The 25,907-nt window shown below is 37.0% G+C and overlaps 1 protein-coding gene across 1 annotated transcript in view; it reads left to right on the top strand.

Annotated features, from left to right (window-relative positions):
• Positions 1-8,061: 8,061 nt before the first annotated feature.
• Positions 8,062-25,907, top strand: part of FSIP1 (fibrous sheath interacting protein 1) — a 71,469-nt gene continuing 53,623 nt past the window's right edge. The window contains exons 1-10 of the mRNA XM_062577488.1: positions 8,062-8,112; positions 9,245-9,375; positions 10,709-10,895; positions 11,912-11,998; positions 13,820-13,992; positions 14,919-15,003; positions 16,703-16,801; positions 19,516-19,616; positions 20,327-20,434; positions 23,167-23,328. Of these exons, the coding sequence (XP_062433472.1) occupies positions 9,250-9,375; positions 10,709-10,895; positions 11,912-11,998; positions 13,820-13,992; positions 14,919-15,003; positions 16,703-16,801; positions 19,516-19,616; positions 20,327-20,434; positions 23,167-23,328 (1,128 nt within the window). The 5' untranslated portion in view covers positions 8,062-8,112; positions 9,245-9,249. The remainder of the gene's footprint in view (positions 8,113-9,244; positions 9,376-10,708; positions 10,896-11,911; positions 11,999-13,819; positions 13,993-14,918; positions 15,004-16,702; positions 16,802-19,515; positions 19,617-20,326; positions 20,435-23,166; positions 23,329-25,907) is intronic.

Here is a 25,907-nt window from a genome sequence, read left to right as displayed (position 1 = left end):
CCAGGTCCTTCTCCCCAGAGCCGCTTTCCAGCAGGTCAGCCTTGCTGTTTTAAAAAAGTGTTTTTAAAACATACATTCCTGTAGTTAAGTAGAAGCTGGACTGGAGTCAATACAAGACAAATCCTGATGCCAATGAAAAAACATGTATGTGCCAAGAGAATTAATGGAATACTTCGATCCTGTGATAACAGTATGACGTACGTAATAGTGTATTATAAATAACCAAGGGGTCAACCTTGAAATAGACTCTTGCCTATTGTTGCACTTTGCTTGTTTTCTTAGGGGAAAGCTAGCAAATGAAAGCAATGGGTCAGACATACTAATAGCCTTGTACTGGACTGCTGAGTGAGGAAGCTGATAATGGACCCCAAAATGTAAGGTTTGCTAATGCTGTTGCTCACTATTGTCAGAGGGAGGGAGGTGTGGTAGAAGGTTTTCCTTTTACCTTCACAGATACAAATACCAGTCATCTTACTCATCTCACATGCTGGTTACCTAGTATATGAGCTGAATGTAAGACTTCCAAATCTGTTGCCTAATTCCTATGTGAATCCCAATCATGCTATTCCTGGTATCAGCACAATACCAGGACGTTGCCTGAACACCAGCCTTTCTATGGGTGTTCAGGCAATGTCCTGCAGCTTATCTCCCTGTATCACCACAGGCATACTGTCTTGTGTATACTTAGTGTGAATTTAAACTGTATCAGTCTGTCAGATGACCTTAAAACTATTGTAACTCTGGCATTTTAATCCTTGTTCAGTTGCAAGTAGTCTTCCTCATCTGCATTCATTGTTGTCACATTGGGTAGTAAGAGCACAATCTAGTAACACCTCCTGTAACTTAGCCCTTTGGTGCATGCCAGACCTTTACCTGTAATTTATTGCCTGCTTAACAAATTAGTTTTCTTTACAGTACTTTTGAAAAAGGCTAGGTGAAGAATCTTGTCAAGTTCACAGTTACTTACCAAATCCAACTGGTCACTGTTGAAAGTGAGGAAAAAATACTGCTGAGAAAGAATTTGGAGGTGTACCTGCTCCTCCTTTGACATGGTTGAAGAAAGTCAGCTGCTTCTGATGGCCCCAAGAGTGATGGATTTCTACAAGGCTTTCAAAACAAATGTTGTAATAAAAACGTAAAAAAAAAAATCTAAATTACTGTGTAAATGATACTTATTTTTCCCTTTCCTCTTTAGTTTCAGTGATCTTATGCTAGTCTAAGGGGTTCTCAGCCTGGGAGTGAGCAGCAGGCTTCAATCCATCCGGATGAGTGGTGGGAATCCCAGTTGTACTGCTTCTTACATATGGAGATGAGAAGGCAGACACAGATTGCCTGAAATTAGAAAGAATCAAAAAATCACAGAATCAGTAAGGTTGGAAGGGACCTCGAGATCATCTAGTCCAATCTCCCCGCTCAGCAGGGTCACCTACAGCATGGTAGACAGGGCTGCATCCAGGCGGGCCTTGAAGATCTCCAGAGAAGGAGACTCCTCAACCTCTCTGGGCAACCTGGTCCAGTGCTCCGTCACTCTCACAGGGAAGAAATTCCCCCTCACGGTCAGGCAGAACTTCCTGTGCTTCAATTTCTGCCCATTGCCTCTTGTCCTGTCACACGGGACAACTGAAAAGAGTTTGTCCCTGTCCCCTTGACACCCTCCCTTCAGGTACTTGTACACATTGATCAGATCCCCCCTCAGTCTTCTCTTCCCCAGGCTGAAGAGGCCCAGCTCTCGCAGCCGTTCCTCATAGGGCAGGTGCTCCAGCCCTCTGATCCTCTTTGTAGCCCTACGCTGGACTCTCTCCAGTAGCTCCATGTCTCTCTTGTACTGGGGAGCCCAGAAGTGGACGCAGTACTTGAGATGATGAGGCCTCAACAGGAGTATTCTGGGAAAAAGTGTTCCCTCTGTGGCAGAGATGGAGATCTACCATAGCAGGTATTTTGACAAGCATTGACCAGTTATTTTAAGGGAGTATTTTGTTTCTCTGAGTTAATGAAAGAACTGATTCTTAAAAAAAGAATAATTCAAAAATAAGCTAGATCACAATTTCCTTAGGAGTTCTAGTTAATATTACTTGCACATTTAATGTAGATGAAGTCAAAGTCTCTGGGACTGATGGATGTTGATAGTGGACACACAAATGTGAACTCCCTTTGAGGACAACGATCTTACTCTTTTCTCCCTTTCAACTCTCATGTTGAATGAAATGCCATGATAAATTCAAAGAGCCAAATTCCATGTATCTACATAGAATTTAGTCTTATCATATCTAGAAAGCAATTTTTTATCTACGCCTTAAGAATTATTCTGTAAGGTAATAGCTGTGAATATTTCATTTTAGTCCCCTCTTTCAACAGTTTATCCATGAGAATTTTTAAGGGAAGTGGAAAAAATGCACAAAAGCACATCTTTACGCATAGAAAGAATAATCTGTGCAAAATTCATAATACAGCCTCTCTGGTAAAACTGTTATCATAGAAAAGTAATTCAGGAGACTCTTAATGCAATATGACTTATGAAGTTTGATTTTAACTTAATCTATGGCAGTGTTAACTTTGAGTCATTAGTGCTATCTGTTGCCTTGTGTTCAAATGATTTTTGGAAAAGTGCACTGGGCAAAATGCACCCCAGTGGCCAGTATGAAAAAATCTCAATTATCAAAACTTGTTTTCTCCTTTATCATCACACTGAAAATAAGCAAAACTTATTTTTTGTTATGATGGTTGTTTTTAACCACCACAGGTATTGCTGCTTCACTCCTGATTTTTGGTGAGGGGAAGTGAAGTACGAAGCAAAGTTGTGGGAAGAGAAGAAAGGAAAGCCTGGGGCAATTTGGTCTGTGCAAAGATATATACAGGATAAATCTTACCACTGAAGAATACGCTTAGAGGAACTCATTATTCTTGTTATGAGAGAAAAATGAAAACAGCTCATATTAAACAAAAGAAAGAAATCCTTTAAAAGGAAGAACAAGACTATGTTAATAGTTGGGGGAGGTAGCAGGGAAACAATGTTAATTTACTGTTCCCAGATATTCTCCAAATATATTGTTACATTCAAAAAACCTTAATAAAAAAATTAAAATAAACATGTAAAATTAAAATAAACAAAACTCCTTTTCAAGAAAGGAGTCTGTTTATTCCTCTAACATTTAGAGGAATTAACATAATGAAAACTGGCTGTGTTTTTCTTGATCTGAGTACTGGAACTGTTAAGAGTCTAGCTTAAAAATACTGCCTGTTGTAAAGAAAAGCTACTTCAGGTGACAACACAGAAGATGTTCAAAATACCGAAGATGAATAACTGAGCATTAAACAAAGCCTTGATAATGTGCTCTCCAGTCTGTATAAAGACAGTGAAAGTAGTGTCTTGCCTACCTATTTGTGAAATAAAAACAGCAGATGTGTATTAAAATGCTGTTCTGCAGGGCACTATAAAAAAATTCAGTACTAATGGGAATAAGTTCTCTGTATACAACCTCCCCCCCCAATTTGTGTTTCTTCCTGACTGAATTAGGGAAAGATGAATAAATGAATTTTGTTACTATGGTGACTATAGCCTGAGTATCAAGACAGCTTGTTGAAGTGTGTCTTCATCATGCTTTAACTTGTCTTTTAGAATGGAAAGCACACCTTGGAGTGCTTTTCTTGCTCTGCCCTCTCTAGACACAAGAGTTGTCTCCAATTACACCCATTTTTATCCTCATCATATTTCAGAGAACTCTCTAGTTTATTATGGAAGAAAACCTATGACCTATTCCCAGAAAAGCAAAAAAGGAAATCACATCCTTTCCTCTGCTTTTCTATTTCAAACTTCGCTATAATAATTTCACCTGTAATAACACTTGAGATTTTGTAACATTTAAGGATGTTTATGAAAGTTCGGTCCTCCTCTAACAAATGAAGCCTCTCATGCTGTTTTGGAAACCTTGCAATCCTGCTGAGCTCATTTCAGTTGCACGGGGTACATGTCAGGTGAGCAGCACTGCTAGTTCTCACAGGGGTCTTATGTTAGATTGTTCTGAAGCTCTGTCCCCAAAACTGTGCAATTCTGGGAATCTCCACCGTCATTAAAAACAATCCTTCTGTTTCTAAGCATTGTAGGTATGAATAAAGTTGAGATAGTTCAACCTTAAGGTCTCAGAAACCAGACATGGAGGGATACAATTTTTAATTTTTAGAAATGTTTAAAGATTTCATTATATTTTGAGATTTCTAAATGTTGAGGCATACTGTCCCCTTAAGTGTTCACTACTTAGTTATTCCCCCCCCTTTTTTTTTTTGAGTGTTCTCCACAAAGATTGAAACCACATGTAGGGGAGAATGTCTCCTCAAGAAATCTAGAAATGTATGAAAAAAACCAATGTACCACTTTCAGCAAAAAGAGAAATGTGATACACTGGAGATCTTTTGGCTAAAGGCCATATTTGAGCCTCTGAAGCCAGAGTTCATATGGTAAACGGAGTTTCTCTACGTTCCCTGCCACCACTTTATCCTTAAGTCCTGTATTAAAAAGAAGTTAGTACACACACAATATGTTGATAATCAGAACAAACATATTCCTGTATGCAAGTGGATGATACAAGTTTTAATAATGCGTATTTCTCTTCCTCTGCTGCGATCCCAAGTTCAGTGCTGAAAAGTTGCAAGGCACACAGTAAGACTTGCATGTGCACCAATGCCTCAGGCTTTTAGCCACAACAGTACTGAAGATTTATGCTCTAAGGATTGCTACAATCTACAGATGATAAAATTTATAGATGATTTCAGTGAGAATGGCAGGCATTCAGAGCTTTTCTTTCCCATAGGCTTGTGAAACTATCCAAAAAGAGCTCCAAGAAGAAGGGCTGGTACAGAACTAGTTGTGAACACAGTGAGTGAAAGATTCAGGTAAGGACATTAAAAAGAAATGGAACATTATGGGTGGTGAGAAGGGCAGCTAGAGGAACAGTGCAAAAAGTCTAGGAGGTAAGAAAAAGAAACTTCAAACAAATGAGAAAGCCAATGAACAAATCTTAAGAGAAACTATAGCCAGTTTTGAAAAATTTTCCAGATACACTTTCAGTAAGGAGAAGGTAACATTATCCTCACTGGTTTCAGAGAAGTAGATTTACTTTAAATTAAATTGTTAACTCTGACACTTCTGAGGTCACGCAGCACTGTTGTTGAAGTACCATGTTGAACATGCCTTGATATTATTGTACTTATACATATTTGTTATAGAACTGGAAAAACCTAATATCTGAATGCCTGCGAGGGTGCTGGTGTTTTTTTTTGTTTTGTTTTGTTTTTTTTTTTAAATATATCGTGCCATGGTCTGTTCATTCATACCAGTATGACGAGAGTTGGAGTTAACAAAGGTGTATGCAACAAAGTGAGAAATCCTGCATCACACTGAAAAAAGGGCACGTTCACAGCACTACGTGATGGAAGTTGGGATGCGGGGTATCTACCACTTCTGTTTTTGAAAGCTATCAGTGCTAGCCTTATCTTTATACCAAGTTCACTTGAAACATTTCAGATTGATGTAAAAAGATTTAGTACTTCTGTAAAATTCACCTTCCACAAATCTTAGAACACTTGAAAACCATACATTAAACCAGTGTCTCAAAACTCACATAAAACTGCAAAACATTTTTTTTTCTATTTTATGGTTATGGAAAAAAGGATTCTGTAAAGTTCAGTTAAAGCCATGTTCATTATTTTACTATACAATACTACTTTTGTGGAACAGCTATACATTTTAATCATTGCACAGTTTACTGAAACTATCATCTGACTCGTCTTAGTCTTAGAAAAGGTGTGCTATGGCAGAAGTCTTAGAAGCCGTATTAACGAAACATTTCATCATGCATGGGAAATGTAAGGATGGGGACGGTGAGCACCACTCTCTTTTCAAAGACAGTAGCAGATTATCTAGATATCATTTACATCTGTGCCCTTCATATCACCTTTCAATAAATTATTTACTGTACGATGGTGCCCTGAAAATAAACGAACGTATCAGTCCTCTTACTTACTATAGGATTTGAGATAAACTCGATGAACTTTTCCTTTCTCTCTTTTTTTTTAGGATATTTAACACAGAGATCACTAGATCAACTCTGATTTGACATACTCTTGCTAAATGACTACCATTAACTCTCAAATGTGACAGCCTCATAGAAAATCTTAATTGATCCTGTCTAGACAAGCAGCATTAAGAAATACACTGCTATATATTGGGCCACTTACAAAGAAGATTTATGTTAGCTTGTTACCAAACACAGAGAGTTGGAGACTCTATTTGTATCTGCTCTTCAGCAGTGGTAGGCAGCTCATAATATGCAAACTGCTGAGATCAAGTCATTTTACCAGCCATTAAGCATATATACTCTAATTGCAGAAAGAAAGGAATATTGGGGTGGTTGTATCTAGCTACTATACACATGTTGTAACTAATAGTGCAATGTAATTCCTAGCATAGCTAAAAACAGATTTTAGTTCAGCTAGTTCTGCACTGAATTTTCCTCTGTACTGCTTTCCTATGGTTCTTACTGGCCTTGTATGTTCAGCTGGTGGATGTCAACATTCAGTCTTCGTATGATATGAAGCATCTGAAAAGCACCACACATTAGTCTTTGTAATACAATTCTCCCAGCATCGGAAGTACTCCATAAAACCTCTACAAATTCCACTAAGGTAAAGCATTAGCAATGTCACGATCGATGTTGGGAATTTTAACACTCTTGGAGCTTGATGTGCTCAAGCAGGAGGCTGAAATACATTTGGTTCACTAGAACATTTTCTGCATTGGTCTTTAACACTTCAGCTGCAAATTCTATCATACCATTACTAGAAAAAAAGTACCAGTAAAGGAAGAACAATTCCAAGAATGTGACAGTAAATTCCCACACTCTCATAGAGAACTCTACTGTCCATGGCAAACATATGCCTCAGGAAGTGAAGACATATTTTGGCAGAAAGATTTGCCAATACACAATTTACATGGAACAAAATGTAGGTTTTTCCCCTCAAATTATTCCTTGCAAATTGTTCCTGTCAATGAATTGAATTTATATAGATATCAAAGAAAGTTGTATGGGGCCAGAAACCCTCTCTGCAATTTGCACAAACTGAACACCTGAGTTATTCCTTGCATCCTATTTATACGTGGAGGGAAAAAATGGGCTGGGATTAGAGGAGTGGATAATTACTCTGTTATAATCCCTCATTTAATGTTAATCAGATAAATAATGGTGAAGCACAGTATTAAAAGTTTTAATGAGTCTATTAAAAACATTCAACTATGCATGCTTAGAAGTAAACACAACACCATTTACTACGCAGGAGACCAGACAAAACAGATTATCATCCAAAGAGTCACAATCCGTTTACTGCATGGCTGTACTGAGAGTTCTTTATAGTGCTCCTGTCAGATTGAACACTTCAAAAGTTTTATTATTTTTTTTTTTTAAGTGAAAAGGGGATGAGAACAGCTCTAACAACTACGCTCTCCAATACACCGTCACAAGCCCTGCCAACAACACGCCAACCCGCCGCCCCACACAGCCCTTCTAACGGACAAACTAACGGCCGGCGCGGCCCATTGGCTGCGGGGGGGGGGAGCGAGGAGAGAAGCACTCGCTGCGAACAGATTTTCTCTCCATCAGGACGGAGAATACAGGATTTAATGGAGTTCATCCTATTTTTTAGGCACTGTGAGAAAAGTAAGAGCTCCATTCTGCTCTCATCTCCCGGGAGGTAGTTAGGAAAGACTCGTCCAACTCCCCCCCCTTCCCGAGGATGGTACCGCCGCGCCCTAAAGCGGCACGCTGCCGCTCTCGCGAGAGGCCTGTTGAAGAGCCGCCTGCGGGGTTTGGTTGTCCTGGAGACGGCGGCCGCGGCGCCGGCTGCGTGCGGGAGCCGCGGCGTGCGGGAGCCCCGGCGGCGGCGGCGGCGGGCGGCGGCAGGGCTCGGTGCGCCCGGGCGGGGCTGCCAGAGCCGCGGCGCTGCCGGGCCGCTCCACCGCTGCGGGCCTGGGCCCAGCCCCAGCGCCGGCCCCGCCGCGCCTAGGGGTCTCTCTTGGAGTGTGGAGAAGGGCTTGCTTTCTCCTCCGTCGAAGCCTCTTGCAAGGTTATTTACTGCTTTATTGCTTTTTCGCTTGTTTGTTTGTTTGCTTCGGGAGTGTTTTGGGCCTCTGCGGCTGCTTATCTTCTGTCTCTTCCGTTTCAATCATTTTGCTCCTGTGCGCTTACCTAGTTTCCTCCATCCCCAGCAAAATGAAAGAAGCCTTTAGGGAGTCCTCAGACCTTGTCCTTTGCCGCCAGTGGATAGTTGTCGCGAGAGGCCCGGAAATAGCCGGAATTTGTCGAAGAACTCGGTTGCCTTAGGTAGAGCAAGTGCACTTCTGAAGTTCGCTTTTCCGAGGCGCTGCTGTGGCGGGTGAGGGAGGACGTGGGCGGTTTCGAGGCAGCTCCGCCGCCGCCGCTCCGAGGGGCGCGGGAGTGGTGGTGGTGGCAAGCCTGAGGCGGTGTGAGCGGGGTCGCTTGAGCCAGGGAGCCTGAAGTTCGTGAGCTGCAATAATTGAAGTTAAATTTAACTTTATAGTTCTGCCTGCCCCTTTATTCTGCGAGGCATGGCACGTGTGACTCCGTTCATCGTTTTTTCTTGCACTGATACGAAAAATGGTTTTATTTCAGACCATTTGAAAATTACTGCATACTCAGTACGTACATAACAAAACGTTGTGAAGTCACAAAGTTTTTGCAGAGAACTATGCATTTCTATTCGTTAAACTTTCCCTTGAAAAAGGAATGGGAATATCAGCTTTTGGTTTGGGAACTCCCATAGCTTGGATTTACTGACATATAAAAAGTTTTCCCACTGCTTTGGTACATAAAATACTCTTGCCCTTTTGTTGATGCTAACCTTAGCAATCCCGTGTTTTTCTTCATTAGTTAATTTGTTTGTTTTTAAAGCTGCCATTGCCTTTCCTTTGTTGTTGAGATTAGTTTTAAGAGTTAGGCAAGTCTGTGAACGGTAAGTACTTTTTGGATACTTTGACTGGGTTGATGATATAAAAACTGTGTACTTGAGTGACAAGCTAGTGCATACTGAGAAGACTTCAATATTGAATTGTCAGAAAGGATTTGAAACTTGCTTAAACTACATCTGAAATGTTACTGGATTTGTGTTCTTATTTTTTTAATAACCTGATAGTGTGGAAGCTTTTTTTTCTTTATTATTATTTATTATTTATTTTAAGGCACAATGGATATTACAAGGGGGAGCTTGGATAAAATATCAAGGCCTGCATCTAGCTCAAGAGCTTATCCTAGCTGTAGATCTTTAAGTGCATCTATGGAGGTATTAACACCAGAGCCATGTTTGTCAAAGGTAATACTTTTCACCTGCAGTAAGTTAAAATCTCTATGCCTCATTTTTCTTAGCAGAATGGCAAAGAAGTAACTTTTTTCTTTTCTGGAGTCAATAGATGTGCTATGGGATTACATGAAACTTATGTATGTGGCTGCTTCTTATGCATGCTTGGAGTGATGTTTAATTTCATTTTTCTGAATCTGTGTTACTTTCTGGTTTTCTGCAGAAACGTCTATTCAGTGTTACAACCCAGAAAATGTGATTGCATTTCCTTTTTTGCTTAATGAAATTATTAAATAAATTCTACTTTAATCAAAAACATTGATATTATGTTAATTAGATACACAGCTATAGATTATTGAGGCATGAGCCAGACTATATATAATTTAACTTCCATCTTATTTGTGCTTTTAAACTTAAGTTGCAATAAAGATTATTTATAGAAAGCAAGTATTTGAAAAATCTTCGCAAGTTGAATTTTTGACTGCAAGGCACTCCATGTAGTTAGGAAATGTTTGAATGAAATTAAAAATTTCATTGCATACTATTCCAAGATAGCAGAGTCAGCTCCAGGAATTTGACAGACTCCTTTGGAAGTAAAGTGTTTTTTACATCCTCTGAAGATATTAGTGTCAGGAATATCAGGACTTAGTTTTGGGAAAGTAGATGTGTGGTATGGCTGTTAAGATGTAGGCATTGGAACCTGAGAATGCGATTTAGATTGATTGATTTATGTAGATGAGTTTCTATGAATATCCAGTTGGGTTGTACCTGAATTCATGTGCCTGTAAAATAGGAGTGTAGCTGGATGCTTCACAGATCTAGTGAAAAAAATTGTTTTTTATAGGTTCATAGTCAGCTTTTAAGGTTGCCATCAGATGACTTTGTATTAACAATGATGATGATGATGATTTAGACATAAGCATTTCAGCCCTTGGAAGACTAAACTCTATGCTATAAGCAAGAGATTAGGATGTTACTTTGTGCGGAGCACCTATAGGGTGAGGCTGCTGTACCTGGACTCTTAACCAGTTGGCTGTACCCTCTGCTGCTTCTGCAGATGGCATAGATCTTTGGAACCCCTTCCAAGTCTGGCAATCTCAAATCTGGCAATCCAGGGAATGATAAGCATATGAAAAAGGCACATCAGGGTGTTATCTATGAAGCAGAACTCTCTGCAGCAGACCAGAAGACTCTCTTACTTGAGACATACTCTGCAATCTTGTGTAGAAGCACTGTTAGCCTTTGGAATAGTGTGTGATTATTATTATTGTTTCTTCTCTCCCCCTCTTTTCCCTTCCCCCCTTCTCACTTCTAATTTTTATGGTAGTAATTTGTTTACTTTTCATAGGTTGATTCACCTGGCAGTATGACCAGTAATCATCAAAGATACAATTTAGAATACTGTTATCCAGAGAACAAAGATGATGACAGAGAAAAATCTGACATCAAGAGAATAAGAACAGCTAAGCAAACCTCAGTGGAAAATACTACCTTCACTTTTCAGGAGCATATACAGAATCCTAATGAGCTGTCAGGTGGGGGAATGACTGACACTTTCCTGAGTTGTGGCTAGACCAAATACTATGTTTGTATAATTTGGGTAAAATTCTATTGACAGACTTAAAAGGGATGCATGTAGATAAATTCTAGAAGAGAAATAGGAGGACAACAATGGTGCCAAAATCAATGCCTTTATTTCTTTTCACTTGTTAGTGTAATAGTAATGGCAGTGATAATATAGTATGCATCCTGTGACGTCTAAGCTGGGATCTGCTCATTAGTGATGGCCTAAAAGATCAGTATAGATTCTCTGCATCTGATCCATAGAACCATCTTCAAAAGTACTTGCAGTACTGTGTTTCCTGTCAAACTTTTCACAAAGGTCATGGGCAGGTTTAACTCAGTTGGTTAGAGTGTGATGCTGTTAATGCCAAGGTCGGGGGTTCAATCCTTGTATGGGCTATGCTGAGGGTTGGACTAGATGATCTGCAGAGGTCGCTTCCAACCTTACGGTTCTATGATTCATTTGTGAGAAATTTTGTATCCCAATAATAGTCCACTAATCCAAACAAATTGAAAATTGTAGATAAAAGTTATAGAATTCAAGAACCGAACAATGCAAATACTAATAACACACTTTAAATATTAAAATGTAATATCTCATTTTAATGAAACAGCACATGTAGAAATACTTCAGTTAAAAATTTTTTAGACATTCTGTAAATATTAATAAACTAATTCTCCAGAGCTCCTGACCTATTTGAAACACAGAAGTGAAGGCCAGTGTGTGAAGTAGAGGGTTTGGATACTTTCTTCAAGTTTAGATAGATTTCATAGTCAAATTGTGGTCAAAAGAAATTCCTTAATTCCTGCACCTGTATTTAACTTGGTGTAATAGTTTTAAACAGTAAGCCACTGTAGAGATTCTGTGTTGTTCCCTAGCTGACAGAAAAATATATTTTAGTCTCTTACTTGTTAACAGTTCAAATGGTATCTTTTAAAGTTCATCTCATGTTATTGTGAAAGGTTTTTTCCTGTGTTTCTTTTTCAGGATCTGTCTCTAATTCAGATTCTGGGGATGACAGTGCTGAAATACAGACTTCTAAATTCAGTGAACCTTCCCAAGGAAAAAAAACAAGTAATGCAAAAGAGAGTATTCCTTTCCAGATTTATAAAGTGAACAGTGCAATAAAATATTTTTTTCTTTCCTTGTTCTTAGCCCTTCTAGGGTAATTTGGGACCTTAGTGTATGTGTATGCATGCATGTATATCTGTACCTATATATATTTTTATATAAATATACAAAATATACAAAAATACAAAAAAAAATGTAAATAGAAAATGTATATGCAGTGTGATGTTCAAAAGATGGATGATTAATTCTTTAAGGATTATTATATTAAAGGATATTCACTTTATTAAATGCTATGTTAGCATTTGACTCTTATGTATGTTTCGTCAATTTAATAAAATAGAAGCCAGTGGTGACTCTGTCTAGGGCGGCAGTGCCAGTCATCTAAAATAACATTCATTTCATTGGGACAAAAATTGGATAGAGTTCAACCTCAAAGCTTCACTCAGTAAGTTTAGCTGTAGATCCATCTACTAGTTTCATACCAGTTGAAATAAGTGGGTTTTTTTTTTTTTTTCATCTTTTGTGCTTAGGGCTTTCCCAGAGTTCACTTGGATTTTTACGGCATTTCCCTTGTTGAATCACTTGTCTCTTCTGGCACAAAGTAGAGTAATACAGCACAGTAAATTGTGGGGACAATGGATGTGTAAAGCTTTTGATTTTCAAAGGTTAGAAGATGGAAAGATACTGCAGGAGTATTAACTCTTCTACATTTTACCTGTGTATCCAAATTTGCTTCTAGTTAATTGAAGGAATAGAATTGGAATTACTGCCTTTTGTCTTTGATATTAGAACTGTTTTTATGTTTTAAGTGTTTTAAATTTTGTTGCAGTCAGTAGTATCTGTAGTCCTCAATGGTGATTATTTTTTCCCTGTATATGTGTATGCTCACTCACTCTTTTCTCTCGCTCTGTCTCCTTTCTCTCCCCCTTTTTTCTCCTGAGTTTAGCTCGTACCTGTATATTGAGACTCAAACTGGTAACTTTAACAACCTTTAAAGAAAAAATACAAAATTCTGAATAATTGATCTTATGGTTATTTCAGTATTCAGTGGTATTTATTTGTTGTAAATATATTAGCAGAAGCTGGATTTGACCAGAAGAACTTGGAAACTTGTGGGATAGGGGCAGTGTTGCAGTTGTTCTCTGCTCTTTCTCTGGAAGCTAGGCTTGAGCAGAAATGAGGGTAGAGTTTGGTGCTATAGGAAGGGGAAAAGCTAGAAGTGATCAGAAATTGTAATCTGCCTGTCTAGAGGGGGAAAAAAAGGCAAAGCAGAAATTTTAAGTAGTGTTAGTTTCTATACTGCTTCTGTTTTACAAAACTGCATTTTTCCAGAACCAATATCAGACTCTGCTTTGGTTGAGGCGTAAGATGAGACTGAAACTTCTCTAATGTTTAAAACTAGAAATGTTAGAGAGTCTCTCAATTTTAGGACTACTCAAGTTAATGATTTACACTTCAAAATATGTTCTAGTAGTTGACCTGAATGCATGAGAATTTTTTTTTTTTTGAGTTTTAAGCTTATTTTGTCTGTGGTTGTAGTTGATACTATGCAGATTTTCTTACTCTTTCTTTTTAAATTCATTCACTTGCCAGATGGTGAACTTCCCTCCTCTCCAGTCCAACTGCAACATCTAAGAGCTTTATTCATCCATCTTTTAAAAAAGTTCGTATTTTCCCCTGCCACACACAGATCTAGAAGTGAACACAATATATATATGCTAGTGAATGATGATACTCTTGTCTGCAGTTGCTATCAAGTTACTTATACTGTTTTTTTTAATTGAAATATGTCAAGCTAATGTTAATTTTAAATCTAATTGACAGCAAAATCATGCAGCTTAAAAGATTCTGATCAGACAGGTGTAGATCCTGTGGTTCAAGCAGCTGTAAGGAAGATGAATAAACTTGATACAATACTGGCAAAAAAACACTTTAAAGAGAGAACAATTAAAAAACAAGGCAAAGAAATGAGAGCAAAGCTCTGGGAAGAACTTCAGGTTAGAAATATACAGCTTATGTAAATAATACTGTAAGACAATTGCAAAGATAATAGATGTACTCCTACATATGCTATTTTATCTAATTTCCCAGACACATTTTTTTCATTAAATAACTCTCAGTTATTGGATGATTTAAAGCGAGGGAATGGATCTTAAAAAGTAGCTTTGAGTAGTTTTTAATGTGTATTGGCTGTGAGGCCTCTGAACAGGGATGTGGCCCTTAAAAATTAATGTGACTGGTAGTCAAAGATACATCTGTCTAGATGTGATTTACAAGCACAGACAATCTTATGTTTGAGCTCACCATTTGCAGATATGATAAAGAATGGCAAGAGGTAGTATCTGTGAACTCAGTGCTAGGAGCATTTATGCTGCTTTTGTGTGACTGTTCTTAGGATTATCTTTTCCAGTACTGTCTCTTACTGAAGCAATTAGAGATGCACCCTGAAGAAAAGCATGAGAATGTTATAGTACAAATTCCTTCACGTTATTCTGATTCTGGTCTCCAGCAGTTGCATGTCAATTTAAGCCTTGAAAACATTAAATTTAGTATTTCCTTCGAAGTTAATTACAGTCTTGGATATTTTCTGTGAATACCAATGTCAGTTACTGAAAATGATGGTATTCAGTTTAAATGTCTCTCATAATTTCAGTGGATTTGGATTGAGAGCCATATATCCATTACAAAAGTCTTTCACCCTGTGAAATGTGTCTCCACATAACAGACAGTATGTAACAGACCTCCAAGTTCCACCATGTCTTCATCAAAACTTTAGGACATCTTCTGATAGCCTCAAGAAGAAAACAGATTATTCTGATATGGTTTAAATTTTGCTAGATTTGAAATTCTTATAAGCAGATAGTATTTTGTTACAATGTTAAATACATGCTGTATGTATTTATGATTTATTTCTTTTGATTAGCCTATCAGTACTTCTGGAAGTCATGAAGAGGTGGAAAATACAAAACATTTTTTAGCTTTGATCTCATCATGGCAAGATACAGCTGGTAAGCAGGAAAGAGAAGTGAATCCCCTGATATGATTATCCTGTATTTTGGGCATGTATAGGCAATAAGCAAGGAAATCAAAATTGTTTTAGTAAACAAAAAAATCATGAAGTTACTGATGTACCGGCAGGTATTAGCGAAAGAGGTCACCTGGCTGAAATACTTGGTATAGGAGGGGTGGAGAGGGAATGAGGATTTGTCTGAATGGATTTGCTGGGCAAAAATCAGAGCTTGGCTACTTGGACATATGTGCAAACTAATGTAGCAATGTGTAGTTAAAAATCCCCCCCCAAATTTTTATTACAAGGTAATCTACTTTTATTTTTATACTTAAGTTTTGGTTATTAAGCTAAGAACACAAAATTTAGGTTGGTAAGGGTGGTATGTAAAAAGTGCCCAGTAGGTGTCAGCATCTAATTTAAAAGAAAAATAGGCAAGCAAGACTATATGCAGTTACTAATGAATTACATGCTTCATTTCGTTATTCTCAAAGGTTACTCTGTGCTGTAGTGAACGTGTGTCATACGAGTTCTGGTGTGCCATCCTGACAAAATTCTACATAGTTTAGATTTATTTTTCTCCTGTACCTTGATCTTTGTCATATTCTTTCTGTAATGTGCTGGTGCCTAACTTCTCAGTCCTGCTTTTTTAGGACTAAGAGAGTAGATAGTTGTCCAGATTGACTATGAAATGGAATGTAATTCATATATTTTGCTTTTCTGAGCTTGAATTTGATACAGAGCTTTATTTGATGAATTATATATATTTATATACAATTCTAATCAACAATATGTAACATAATAAATGCAATTGTTATAGAATGACATAAAGTATATATTATTTGATAATTACATTTTTATGTAGATAGATAATTATAACTTTTCCTGTGGCTGTGAAATCAAACAAAAGTTCTGAGTACAAAATGATTATTACTAATATGTATCCCAGCCTCACAAAATTCTGACACACTTGTGGGAGATATGTAAGCTGAGAATTAAATGGGTTTAAATTCATTCTTTGTGCTCTGTGCAGCAAAATCGTGCTTTCAATTGTGTGTTAAGCTTTATCTTTTGCAAGACATTGGTGTTTTTTTTCATGTGTTTGGATCTTTCCAGTGTGAGTCCTTTTCTTGAAGTGCCAAATACATAGATTGCAATTTATACATCCAACTGATACGTGCCAGGATGACTTAGTTCTTTTTCTCTGAGTGCTTGAAGCAACTTTTGTATGCTAGGATATTTGAATGTTCTTTTCTTTAGATTATACCCTTGACATAAGCTGCTGGAAGCCTAAAACTTGCAGAGGCAGACATCAGCTATGAAAATCTGGATACTTTATTCTCACTTAAACCTCTGGATGACTTGCCACAAGGTGTCTGCTGAGACTTCTGAGGATTATAGCTTAGGACTATATTTTTTACAATGTAATTATTTGTCTTGTACATACATACATGCAGCAGCTGTTAAAAACAGAGATGTATGAAATGGTATAAAGAGTTTTCTTTTCATACGTGTTATTAATGAAATAAACCTTACTCTTTCACCTTTATTTCTTGAAAAATATGGTGGTGATGTAATTTATGTAAAAGAGAAAGTAAATTGCTGTAACTTTCACGTGAGAGAGTTTACAGTGATATGCGTGAAACTAGATTGTCTTTAAATGCATTTTACTTAAATTATACTGAAAAATTTCTTAACAGATCCCTTCCACATTAAAGAAGATGAAATATGTATTTCAGTTTTTCACACACAAATTAATCCAGAAGATTATGATTGCCATAAAAGTCAGCATAATCAGGGTAAGCTTTAGTAACTGTATAATTCACATTTCCTGATATGGCAAAACAACATATGAAATGGGTGAGTAATAAAGACCATGGATGAGCCAAAAAGTCAGAAAAAGTAAGTTTGTCTATTGGAAAGGCAACAGTTCTTAAATTTTTGACAAGTGATAAAATGGAAAAACTTTGTAGCTAACCTAAAGCATGAGGGTCAAGTTTCAGTTTGAGAAGAATGAAGATAGATAGTAGGAGGATGGAGAAGATTAAAAGCACAGGACTGCTCCAATTCAGTGTGAAGAAGCATTTAGTAACCCAGAGTTAAGATCATGTATCAGCGGGCTAAGAGTGATATTTTATCAAATGTGATATTTTATTCAATGTACATTTTATTTAACGTGATATAAAAATGTTTTCTAAATAAATAGAATTGTGCTTTTGTGCCTTATTCTTTCCCTATCTGAAATTCAGTTTTTTGTGGTTGAGCAACTTTTTTTACCTCGTGTCACATATGAGGAAATGGCTTTGGCTGCCATTGCTGTCAGCTACAATTGCTCATTTCTTTCGTCTACAATTCTTTGTAAACAGAAGCAATCTAATCCTGGTGACTGGCCAAGATCACAAGATGTAATAAACAGGTGGTCTTAAAGTTTAAACCATTGATGGCAGCAGAATCTCTTAACTTACAGAATGTGACTAAATGTTTTAGTCTTTCAAACTGAGACTTCAGTCCCCTTATTTTGTCATTCTCAGTCCACTGGTTTGTGATCTTAACTCTGGGTTACTAAATGCTTCTTCACACTGAATTGGAGCAGTCCTGTACTTTTGATCTTCTCCATCTTCCTGCCATCTATCTGCATTCTTCCCTTAAACTGAAACTTGACCCTCATGTTTCCAACTTCACCATTTTACAGTTTCGCTGCAGCATCCTTGATTAGCAATGATAGCTTTTGATTACCTGAATTCAGGGCAGCAGTGACTTCTAAAGCTCCCAACATGGGCATGGTAGGGAGCTACTGTTGCACAAAAAATTTTGAGATGATGTACATGCTCTTACTTTGGGAACTCATGAAGTAGAGAATACTTGCTACTCATGAGCCATAAGGTACTTAAATTACTTTAACTGGTTCTGCTGAAGACTCTTGATATGATTTCTGATTTCTAAAACCTTTTGTTTTGGTTGCTCTTGGATTTCTGTGTAATAGTTATCATAAAAGGTAGGGCCTGAGCAAGAGGAGCTTAACTTGTTTAAGAAGGTTTTTATTCATATACACACACACACGCTATTTTGTGCGCTATTACTTAAGCAATTGCACTGAGATCAAACTTTTTTTTTTTATCTTTTATCCTAGGGTGATCTCTAATGTATTTCTTGTCACAGTAATCCATGTCTGTGTCTCATCTTTACTTGAATGTTCTGAGATACTGTGTGTGATGGCTTCCTCTCAAAAGTACTCATGCTATAGATAGCAAAAATGTAGTTAAGTAACATTTCATACATGCTGCATGTTATATTCATGTTTTGTTTTGCTCATTTCAGAATACAACAACACATCATGTGCATATTTATCTGTAAATGCTTACATGATTCCATTTACTAGATAGAATTAAGATCTTCTTGTCATCTGTTTCCTGGTAACATCAGAGATAGTTTGGGATGTTTTCTGTAAATAACTGTTAATTTGTACAGTGATAGGGTTTTCTTGGTTGTCAGGTTCCCACATTTCATTCCATCAGGGTTTGCTTGCAATTTCACAGTAAGTCTGATTGGTGAGAATATTGCAGTTTTTGTCCATAGTTTGTAAAAGGATGCCCTGCATTTGTTTTATATTTTTGAGAGTTTGCTTTTAGTCTATTTAACATGCAGAAGAGTTTCTTCACATGTAAACTATAAAAGAATGAGCTGCTATAGCCTGTGTTCTCTAATCTAATGTGTTAAACTGAGGGATTTTTCTGTGGTCAAAATAACCTTGTTTTTCTAATTTCTACTTTTCAGAAGAGTAGAAAGTATTGTGATCAATGCTTTTAAAGTAGTTTGAGACTTAAAGGAAGCTGCTTGTATTTGCTTAGGCTTGTTACTTAACTTTTTAAAAATCTTTAGTGTTCTAGCTAATGTAGAAGAACTGCCGTTTTTAAATCTAGTACAGGTCTCTGAATAACAGAACAGGTGCTCACTTTTATATAATAAATAGAAAATCATTGTTGAGAAGAAGTGTGTACTGTTAAAACATTATGATATAGTTGTTACAAAAAAAGTGCATAGTTTAATAGCTTTACAGCTCAGCGGTGAGCTTTTTTTAGTTAAAAAAAAATGTTTTATGAACCATGTTATAATATCATCAAATATATCATCTGTTTTTTCAGCTGTTTTAATTTTAAAAAATGTACTTGATAGGTCTCCAAATAGTTCTATTTTTTCTCCCAAAACTATTGTCTGGTTTTGTACTGATGATAAAACTGCCACCATCTTTAACATTTTTTGAGGTCAGAAATCCGAAAGTATTTTAGCCTTCTCAAAGTTGGATGATCTCATATAACATAAGCTCAAAAAATTAGTCTTTGATAGTTGTCTGTTTTCAATATAGCAATATGGTTAATAGAAATTTTGAAAATGACACATAAGTTTGTGCATCTGCTTTACATGTTTATTAAAGATTTAAAATGAATTACTACTGTTACAGCTCTGAATCAGGAAAGGAGTGGTCTAACTTTGCAACTTCTTTTTCAAACTTCAGATCATCCAAATGAAATAAAAACAAATGAATTTCTAAATCAAACAGAAAAAACACATGATAAAAGCAAAAGCAATCAGGATTTCATTAAAAAGAACATTGAGGTAAGCATTAAGACCTAAAATCATTAGACTTTTTGTTCAATGCTAACTGAAACAGTAGTATTTAAGCACTTCTAGGGACAATTGGATTTCTTTCTCAGAAACATTTAATAGCAAGATTTTATTTTCAGTGCTATTATTTATTGCATACTGCTGTATAAGATAGTCCTCATGTTGATGCTCATGTTTGTAGGGTTGGGGTAATACACTATTACATATTCGCAGAAGGTTAATAGAGACTGAATTGTTCTGCTTGTGCCTGGATGCAGCTTGTTTTGAGGACAAATACTTTTTTAAAAAAATCTTTCTTTAAATGTATTTACTGTTAAGTTACAAGAAACCATCCTTGTCTGTAGATAAGGGCTAGATACGTAAGTTACTTGTGCAGCTCGCACAGGACCCTTGTGTGCAGAAAACTTCTATTGGAAAACAGATGCCTGGACTTCCGTGCTCTTGTTTCTCTAAGGCTGTAGTAGCTATAATGAATTTTCTTCCAAAAAACCCCTGTGCATGTCTATGTCAAAGACAGATTTAAAATTATCAACTTATTATATGTAGGCTGCTAGATTTTACTGTCAGAGTGATGATCTGTGTTATGATAATAAGCAAGATTGGATGTTAATATCAGAGAAATTAAGCACTTTGCTGTTTGAGCTAATAGGGTTCTAAAGGCTTTTTTTTTTTTTTTTTTGGTTTATTTGTAAATACTTTAGCTGGCAAAGGATTCAGGAAACCAGGTTGCTTTGCTTGAAGAAGAAAAAAAAAGGTTGATGGAACTATTAAAAGATACAGAAGATGGAAGTGAATTGCAGGGTGCTGAGGTATGGAAACTTTAATTTGTACTATCATGTTTTATTTCACTTGCTTTTAGTGTAACTCTAAGTTTGATTTTTGTTTTAGTCTCATCACACTGTGACCGGCTGTGGTAAGAGAGTATAGCTGAACAAACCTCACTGAATTTGTCTGCACAAATTAAATTATCTTTTATTGGCGTCCTTTTTCACTTTACTAACACTAGGAAGTGCCTCAGGGCTCTGAAGAGCAGCAGAACTTTCCTGAAAAATTAGGCACAGGTGTAAGGAGCTGTAATGAATACTCAGACAAGGAGATGGCCTATTGCCTCTGTGTAAGCTGAGCGACTAGCTGCTCTAATTTGTGGTAGGAAAAAAAAACTTCTAAAAAAAAAAATAGAAGAAGTATTTTGAGACTACCTTCCGTTACTTTTCCTCTTCGTAACACATACTTGCATGAGAGAGTGCTAGAAAAACTGTTTTTTTTCACAAAGGAGCTTGCTTGTTTTTTAGTATGCAAATAAATTACGACAAATGTCAGGGTTTTTTTGTGCGTGTGTGTGTGCGTGTGTGTATGCGACCAGTTACTCGACTTCCATTGAAAATGAAAATGAATTCTAATAGCTTTTCAGGTATTTGCTGTTTAGTATGAAGACAGCTCTGATTTACAAAGACTGTTATTAACGCTAAAATATACTAATCTGTATTTAAACTTTTGTAGGTATAGAATACTGCTCTTTGGCAAGATCTCTTTTACAGAAGGGATTTCTAATGTGGGAGTAGTATTTGTGGTGTGAATTGCACTTATTTAGGCTTGATATGTACATATAGTGTTTTCTTCTCCCCTCAGGTTTCTTATCAGTGGTCTTCCTTACAATGAATTGATTTTACTCAGGATTGCAGTGGTATGGTGTAGAAAGAATGAACAGTTCCAGTAAGTGAAGCTGATGCAGTTGGGTGAGCCTTGGTCAGTGATAGGTTCTTTTGCTTTCCTGCTGTGCCTTTAGAGTAATAGGGTTGCGTGGGGATGACTTTGCAGCAGTGGTATTGTAATTGGAAGCTGATATTTCCTCCTCTTGTTGTGTGGGTATGGCTACTTGAGTAGCTAGAGGATTAATCTGGAAGCTCTGAAGAAATAGTGGGCACGAATCCCCTGCAAGACAGATGTTGTGGTCTTTGGGGCAAGGTGATGGCCCTCTTCTGTTAGAAGAAGGAAAGAAAACCTCTTTCTCCACCTCCCTGCCCTCCCCTTGTGAGGTCCTACCTGGTGGTACTTTAGGTATAATCTTATGTCTTAATCCCAATCTCTTAGCATCATTCCCAAAGAACAGCAACTGCACAAACTAGTTCCCTGGCTGTAAGACAGGAGTGCCAGATTGCTGTGGATAACCATCTGTTTGTGAATATGAGCTCATTTGTTTGAGTAAAACGGTCCTGTTACGGAAAAGAGCTCACTCATAATCTACAACTGTCCATGCTGAGAGCACATATTTATGTTGTTCAAGCATATGTTACTGGTATCATGAAGAACAAGTTGTCTAAATCATGGTCAGGAAAGAACTCCATAGTCTGTGCCTGTCCAAGTTTTTTGTTTTGTTGTTGTTGGAGGGTGTGGGGTGCCAGCTTGCTGGTCTCTAGAAAGATGGTGGCTACTGATTCCAGAGCAGTTCTTCTAAGAATTCAGGTTTTCCTGTGGACATCTTGTTGTGTTCTTCGGTGATAGACTACAACTCTCATGCCTCATCTCACACCCTCTTTTTGACAGAGGTCTCCAGGTGATTTCTGCCACAGTATGAGCCTCTTCAGTTTCATTCCAAAGCTGGTTTTGGCCAGGTTTTAACACTTTCTGACCATGATCAGATAGAAAATTGCTGGACTTGTACACAAAGCTGCTGATTGTATTTCCTTCTTTGGCTTGCACCTGAGGTTATTTCTTCCACTTCCATCAGAGGATAGTAGAGGCCAGTGTATTATCTTCCATTTTTTTTCTGAAATTCTAAATGAATTTTAGCGCTGTGCTGCTGTGCAGGTGTTACTGGGTGCGTAGCAGAATGGATGCCCAACTGCATCCATTGCTGCCTGACATTGAGATGTACGGCAACTGGGTGGAATTTTGCAAGATGTGCTGTTTTTCAGTGTAGTTTCAAATTTATCATTTATACTTGTTGACTTGTCTTCTAATGTCAGAGTGCTGTGAGACTCTAGTCTCTGGAATAAGAGGTAGTGTGTGTTTGTACAAAGAGCGCTGATATGCAAGGCATATGTGTTAGGAAGATGTTAGTACGTTAACTTAGGGTGAAGGCATGTGGTTTTAAGCAATCTTATTTCAGGGTTTTGACATGGCTACTCGGTGAGGATAAACGCTTTGGATTTGTATGGAAATAAGTACAATAACTGAGGTGGTCTATTTAGTATGTTAACCTAAACCTTTTCTTTGTTAAAGTTTTTTTTTTTTTTTTTTTCTTTTTTTTAAGAAAGTGTATGAATCCACATGCAGGTAAAACAAAGCATATCTGTTCTTAAGTCCGATTAAATTGCTGCTTGGTTATATTTAAAGTGAAAAATGTCCATGTATCTGGTCAATAAATATTGCTTTAGGATATGCTTGGTATGTGAGTATTGGCAGTGTTTATCTATGTATTGAGATAAATGAGAAGTACGTTTCATTTTAAAATATAGTTTATTTAAAAAAACACTTTGTGTAATTGATTTTAAAATCAGTTTCCTTTTGGGAATTAAGTATTTTCATTGTCTTTCAATAGGAAGATGCATCTGGCTGGCTAGTACCAGGAGAAGGGTATACACCTGAACCAATGGAATTTCATCACCTAAATGAAATAGATATTAAGCTTCAGGTACTATCTGATGGAGATTTTTCTACAATTCACAGCTCTTGCTCAAAACCTCCAAGCCAAATTTATCAGGTATGTTAAAGAACAGAGCTTGTGTGTTGCAGTTTCTTGTTTGAAGTGTGTGTTAAGATCTGATGCAAATAAATACACTAGGCTTTTCTACTTACTATTTTTGCATTTTTTTTTCTTTAGTATCTTCTATTTCATTGCAAAGTGTATGTATTAAAGAGTGAAGTAGTTTCAGTGCACTCTTTGGCTATAAAAATCATATGGAAAATAATGTGTTGCTATTTCTGAGTGATTTATGTTTCAAGAACTGTTGTCTTAGTATTTGATGAAAGTGTGGAATCAATAATAAATTTCATATACAGAAGTTGTTAACTCAGACTTCAACTGCACAAGTGCTGCATGGATTTGGTCAACATAGTTGCACATTATCCATGATAATTCATCTTTGGGAATTGAAATTAGGTTTCTTTTTATTTTCGCATTGCAAATGTGCATGATCAATTATGATCTTAATGCTAAAGAAATTATCAATGAGCAATGTTAAAGACTGTAGAAAATATTGAAACAGTATGTGTCTGTTTTTTCAGGGTCTTTGTCTTTTTCCCTTGCCAGCAATAACAGGAATTGTTGGAATCTCAGCTTTGAGAAATGACTATTTGGATTTTGTGAAAAGAAAACGCCAATTTATCATATACCATGGCCCAGTAATGTTGTTGTCCACAATATTCTGAGTAAAATAAAACATAAAATACCATAGTCTGTATTTTCGTACATATTGCACAAAATTTTACAAAAATTTTTATTTTGTAAAAATTCCAGTTTGTAGCTAGGAAAGGCGTATCAAAGGCTCTGTAAGAATGTACATTGGCAAAATTGTCTTCAGTTATCCATTTAGGTGAAACATCTCTTTCAAGAGCTGAAATAACTGATTTTTTCTTCTTGCTTTTTAATGGCAACCTTACATTGTTAACTGCATTTTAATGTCGTTTTTGTATTGACTTCTTTATGGAATTCAAGTTTTATTTCTCCTGAAATAATATTTACTATTGCTGTAAGAGTTCTAGAGGATTCACATTTTGATGTTGATCATTTGCCAACTGGGATTTAATGTGTGAACCGCAGCTCCCTCCAGTGGTTCATGGATCTGAGCTTGCAAGTGATTGCTGGACGTTGTGTTCACTGTTTAAGACATCTACTTGAGGTTAATGCAATTGCTGTGATGGCGATACTCTGGGAACGTTTGTCCAAGTGATTGTTGCTTCCTGCTCAGATAAAAGCTCTGAAGTATTTGAACAGAAACTTGCATTTATACATATGCTTCTAGAAGAATAATGCGTTACCTTTTTGAGTAATACTAAACTTAACAACCAAAAAGAGATAGTTAATTCTACAAATTGCCCTTTGTTATTTGCCTCCAAATTCCTTTGCTGTCTGCATTCCTGGTTCTCTTCGTGCTCTGAGCCTCAGCCCTCTGGAGAGGGTTGGATGTCTGCTGGCTGCCTCAGTTTCATTGGGTTTCAGACAGTAGGCAAGCAAGTTCCTTGCGAAGGCTATTTTGGTAGGTGCAATCTAAGTGTGTCTAGTGCAATGAAATAATTGGGCATGTTTATGTTGACATATAATTGCAGCTGTTTTTTTTTCCTTATGCAACTGGAGGAGAAAATAGTTGCATCAGCTATGGGGAGCTTGACTGCTTACTGTGGAAGCCTTTCACTGGATCTAGCCTTTAGTTCTGCATTCTTGGTTGTAATTATTTTTGTGTTGGTACCTAAATAATTGCCATTCAGTGTATATGCGTACAGCAATAACAGTTAAGTTCTGAATTCTCAACCCCTTTTGTGTTCAACCCATTTTACAGTTGCTTTCTCAAACAAAAGGAAGTAACATGTGACAGTAGCTGAAAAATTATTGGCTATTGAATTTATAAACTTCATGTCAAAAGATATGAAAAGTAATTTTTTGCATGAAGTTGATCTATGTTCATTGCCACTCATTTTTTAAAACAACCTTGTCTATCACAAGCAGTATCTGCCAATATTTTTATAATCTGAAATTTGTATAAATTTGCCTTTTTAAACTTGTTGCTGTTTTTAGAGCAGCAGTTCAGATAACAGAAAATATTTGAGTCAGAGAAATGTCAGAATTCTTTATACAGAATGGCTTTTGGAACCTGATCGAAGGCAGTCTGATCCTCGATAGTGAATTCTGTCATAGAACTTGTTAGAAGGGAGAAGAACTTTGCTAACAACAAAATTCGGATCAGTGTTTAGGGAATGACACCGCTTTCATGAGAAGTGAGAGAAAATCCCAGATTGGATTAGGTTTGTCTTCGGTACTAGAATAAGTTCACAGCACATCAGAAAAAGGAAGTCTTCTAAAATCCTACACAAAATGAAACAGAAAAATAACCTTAGAGTGCACTGTACTTGACACAAACTTAATAGAAAAGCTGAGCAGGTGAAACTACTATCATAGTCTACAAAAAGCACAGAGAGAGAATTTTGTTCTCCACACGCAGGATGTGGCAGTCCTGTTTGTTCTTCTGTGTCAGCTTCAGCTAATTCCAAATTTAGTATGTTCCCATGTCCATGATCTTGTTAAGTCTTCCCTAGAGCCCAGCATTTTATCTTCCTTTGTAGCTG

This window comes from Rhea pennata, chromosome 5 (genome assembly GCF_028389875.1).
Source record: "Rhea pennata isolate bPtePen1 chromosome 5, bPtePen1.pri, whole genome shotgun sequence".
Taxonomy (NCBI): domain Eukaryota; kingdom Metazoa; phylum Chordata; class Aves; order Rheiformes; family Rheidae; genus Rhea; species Rhea pennata.
The sequence above is the reverse complement of the archived record's forward strand: the minus strand, read 5'-3'. Positions and strand labels throughout refer to the sequence as shown.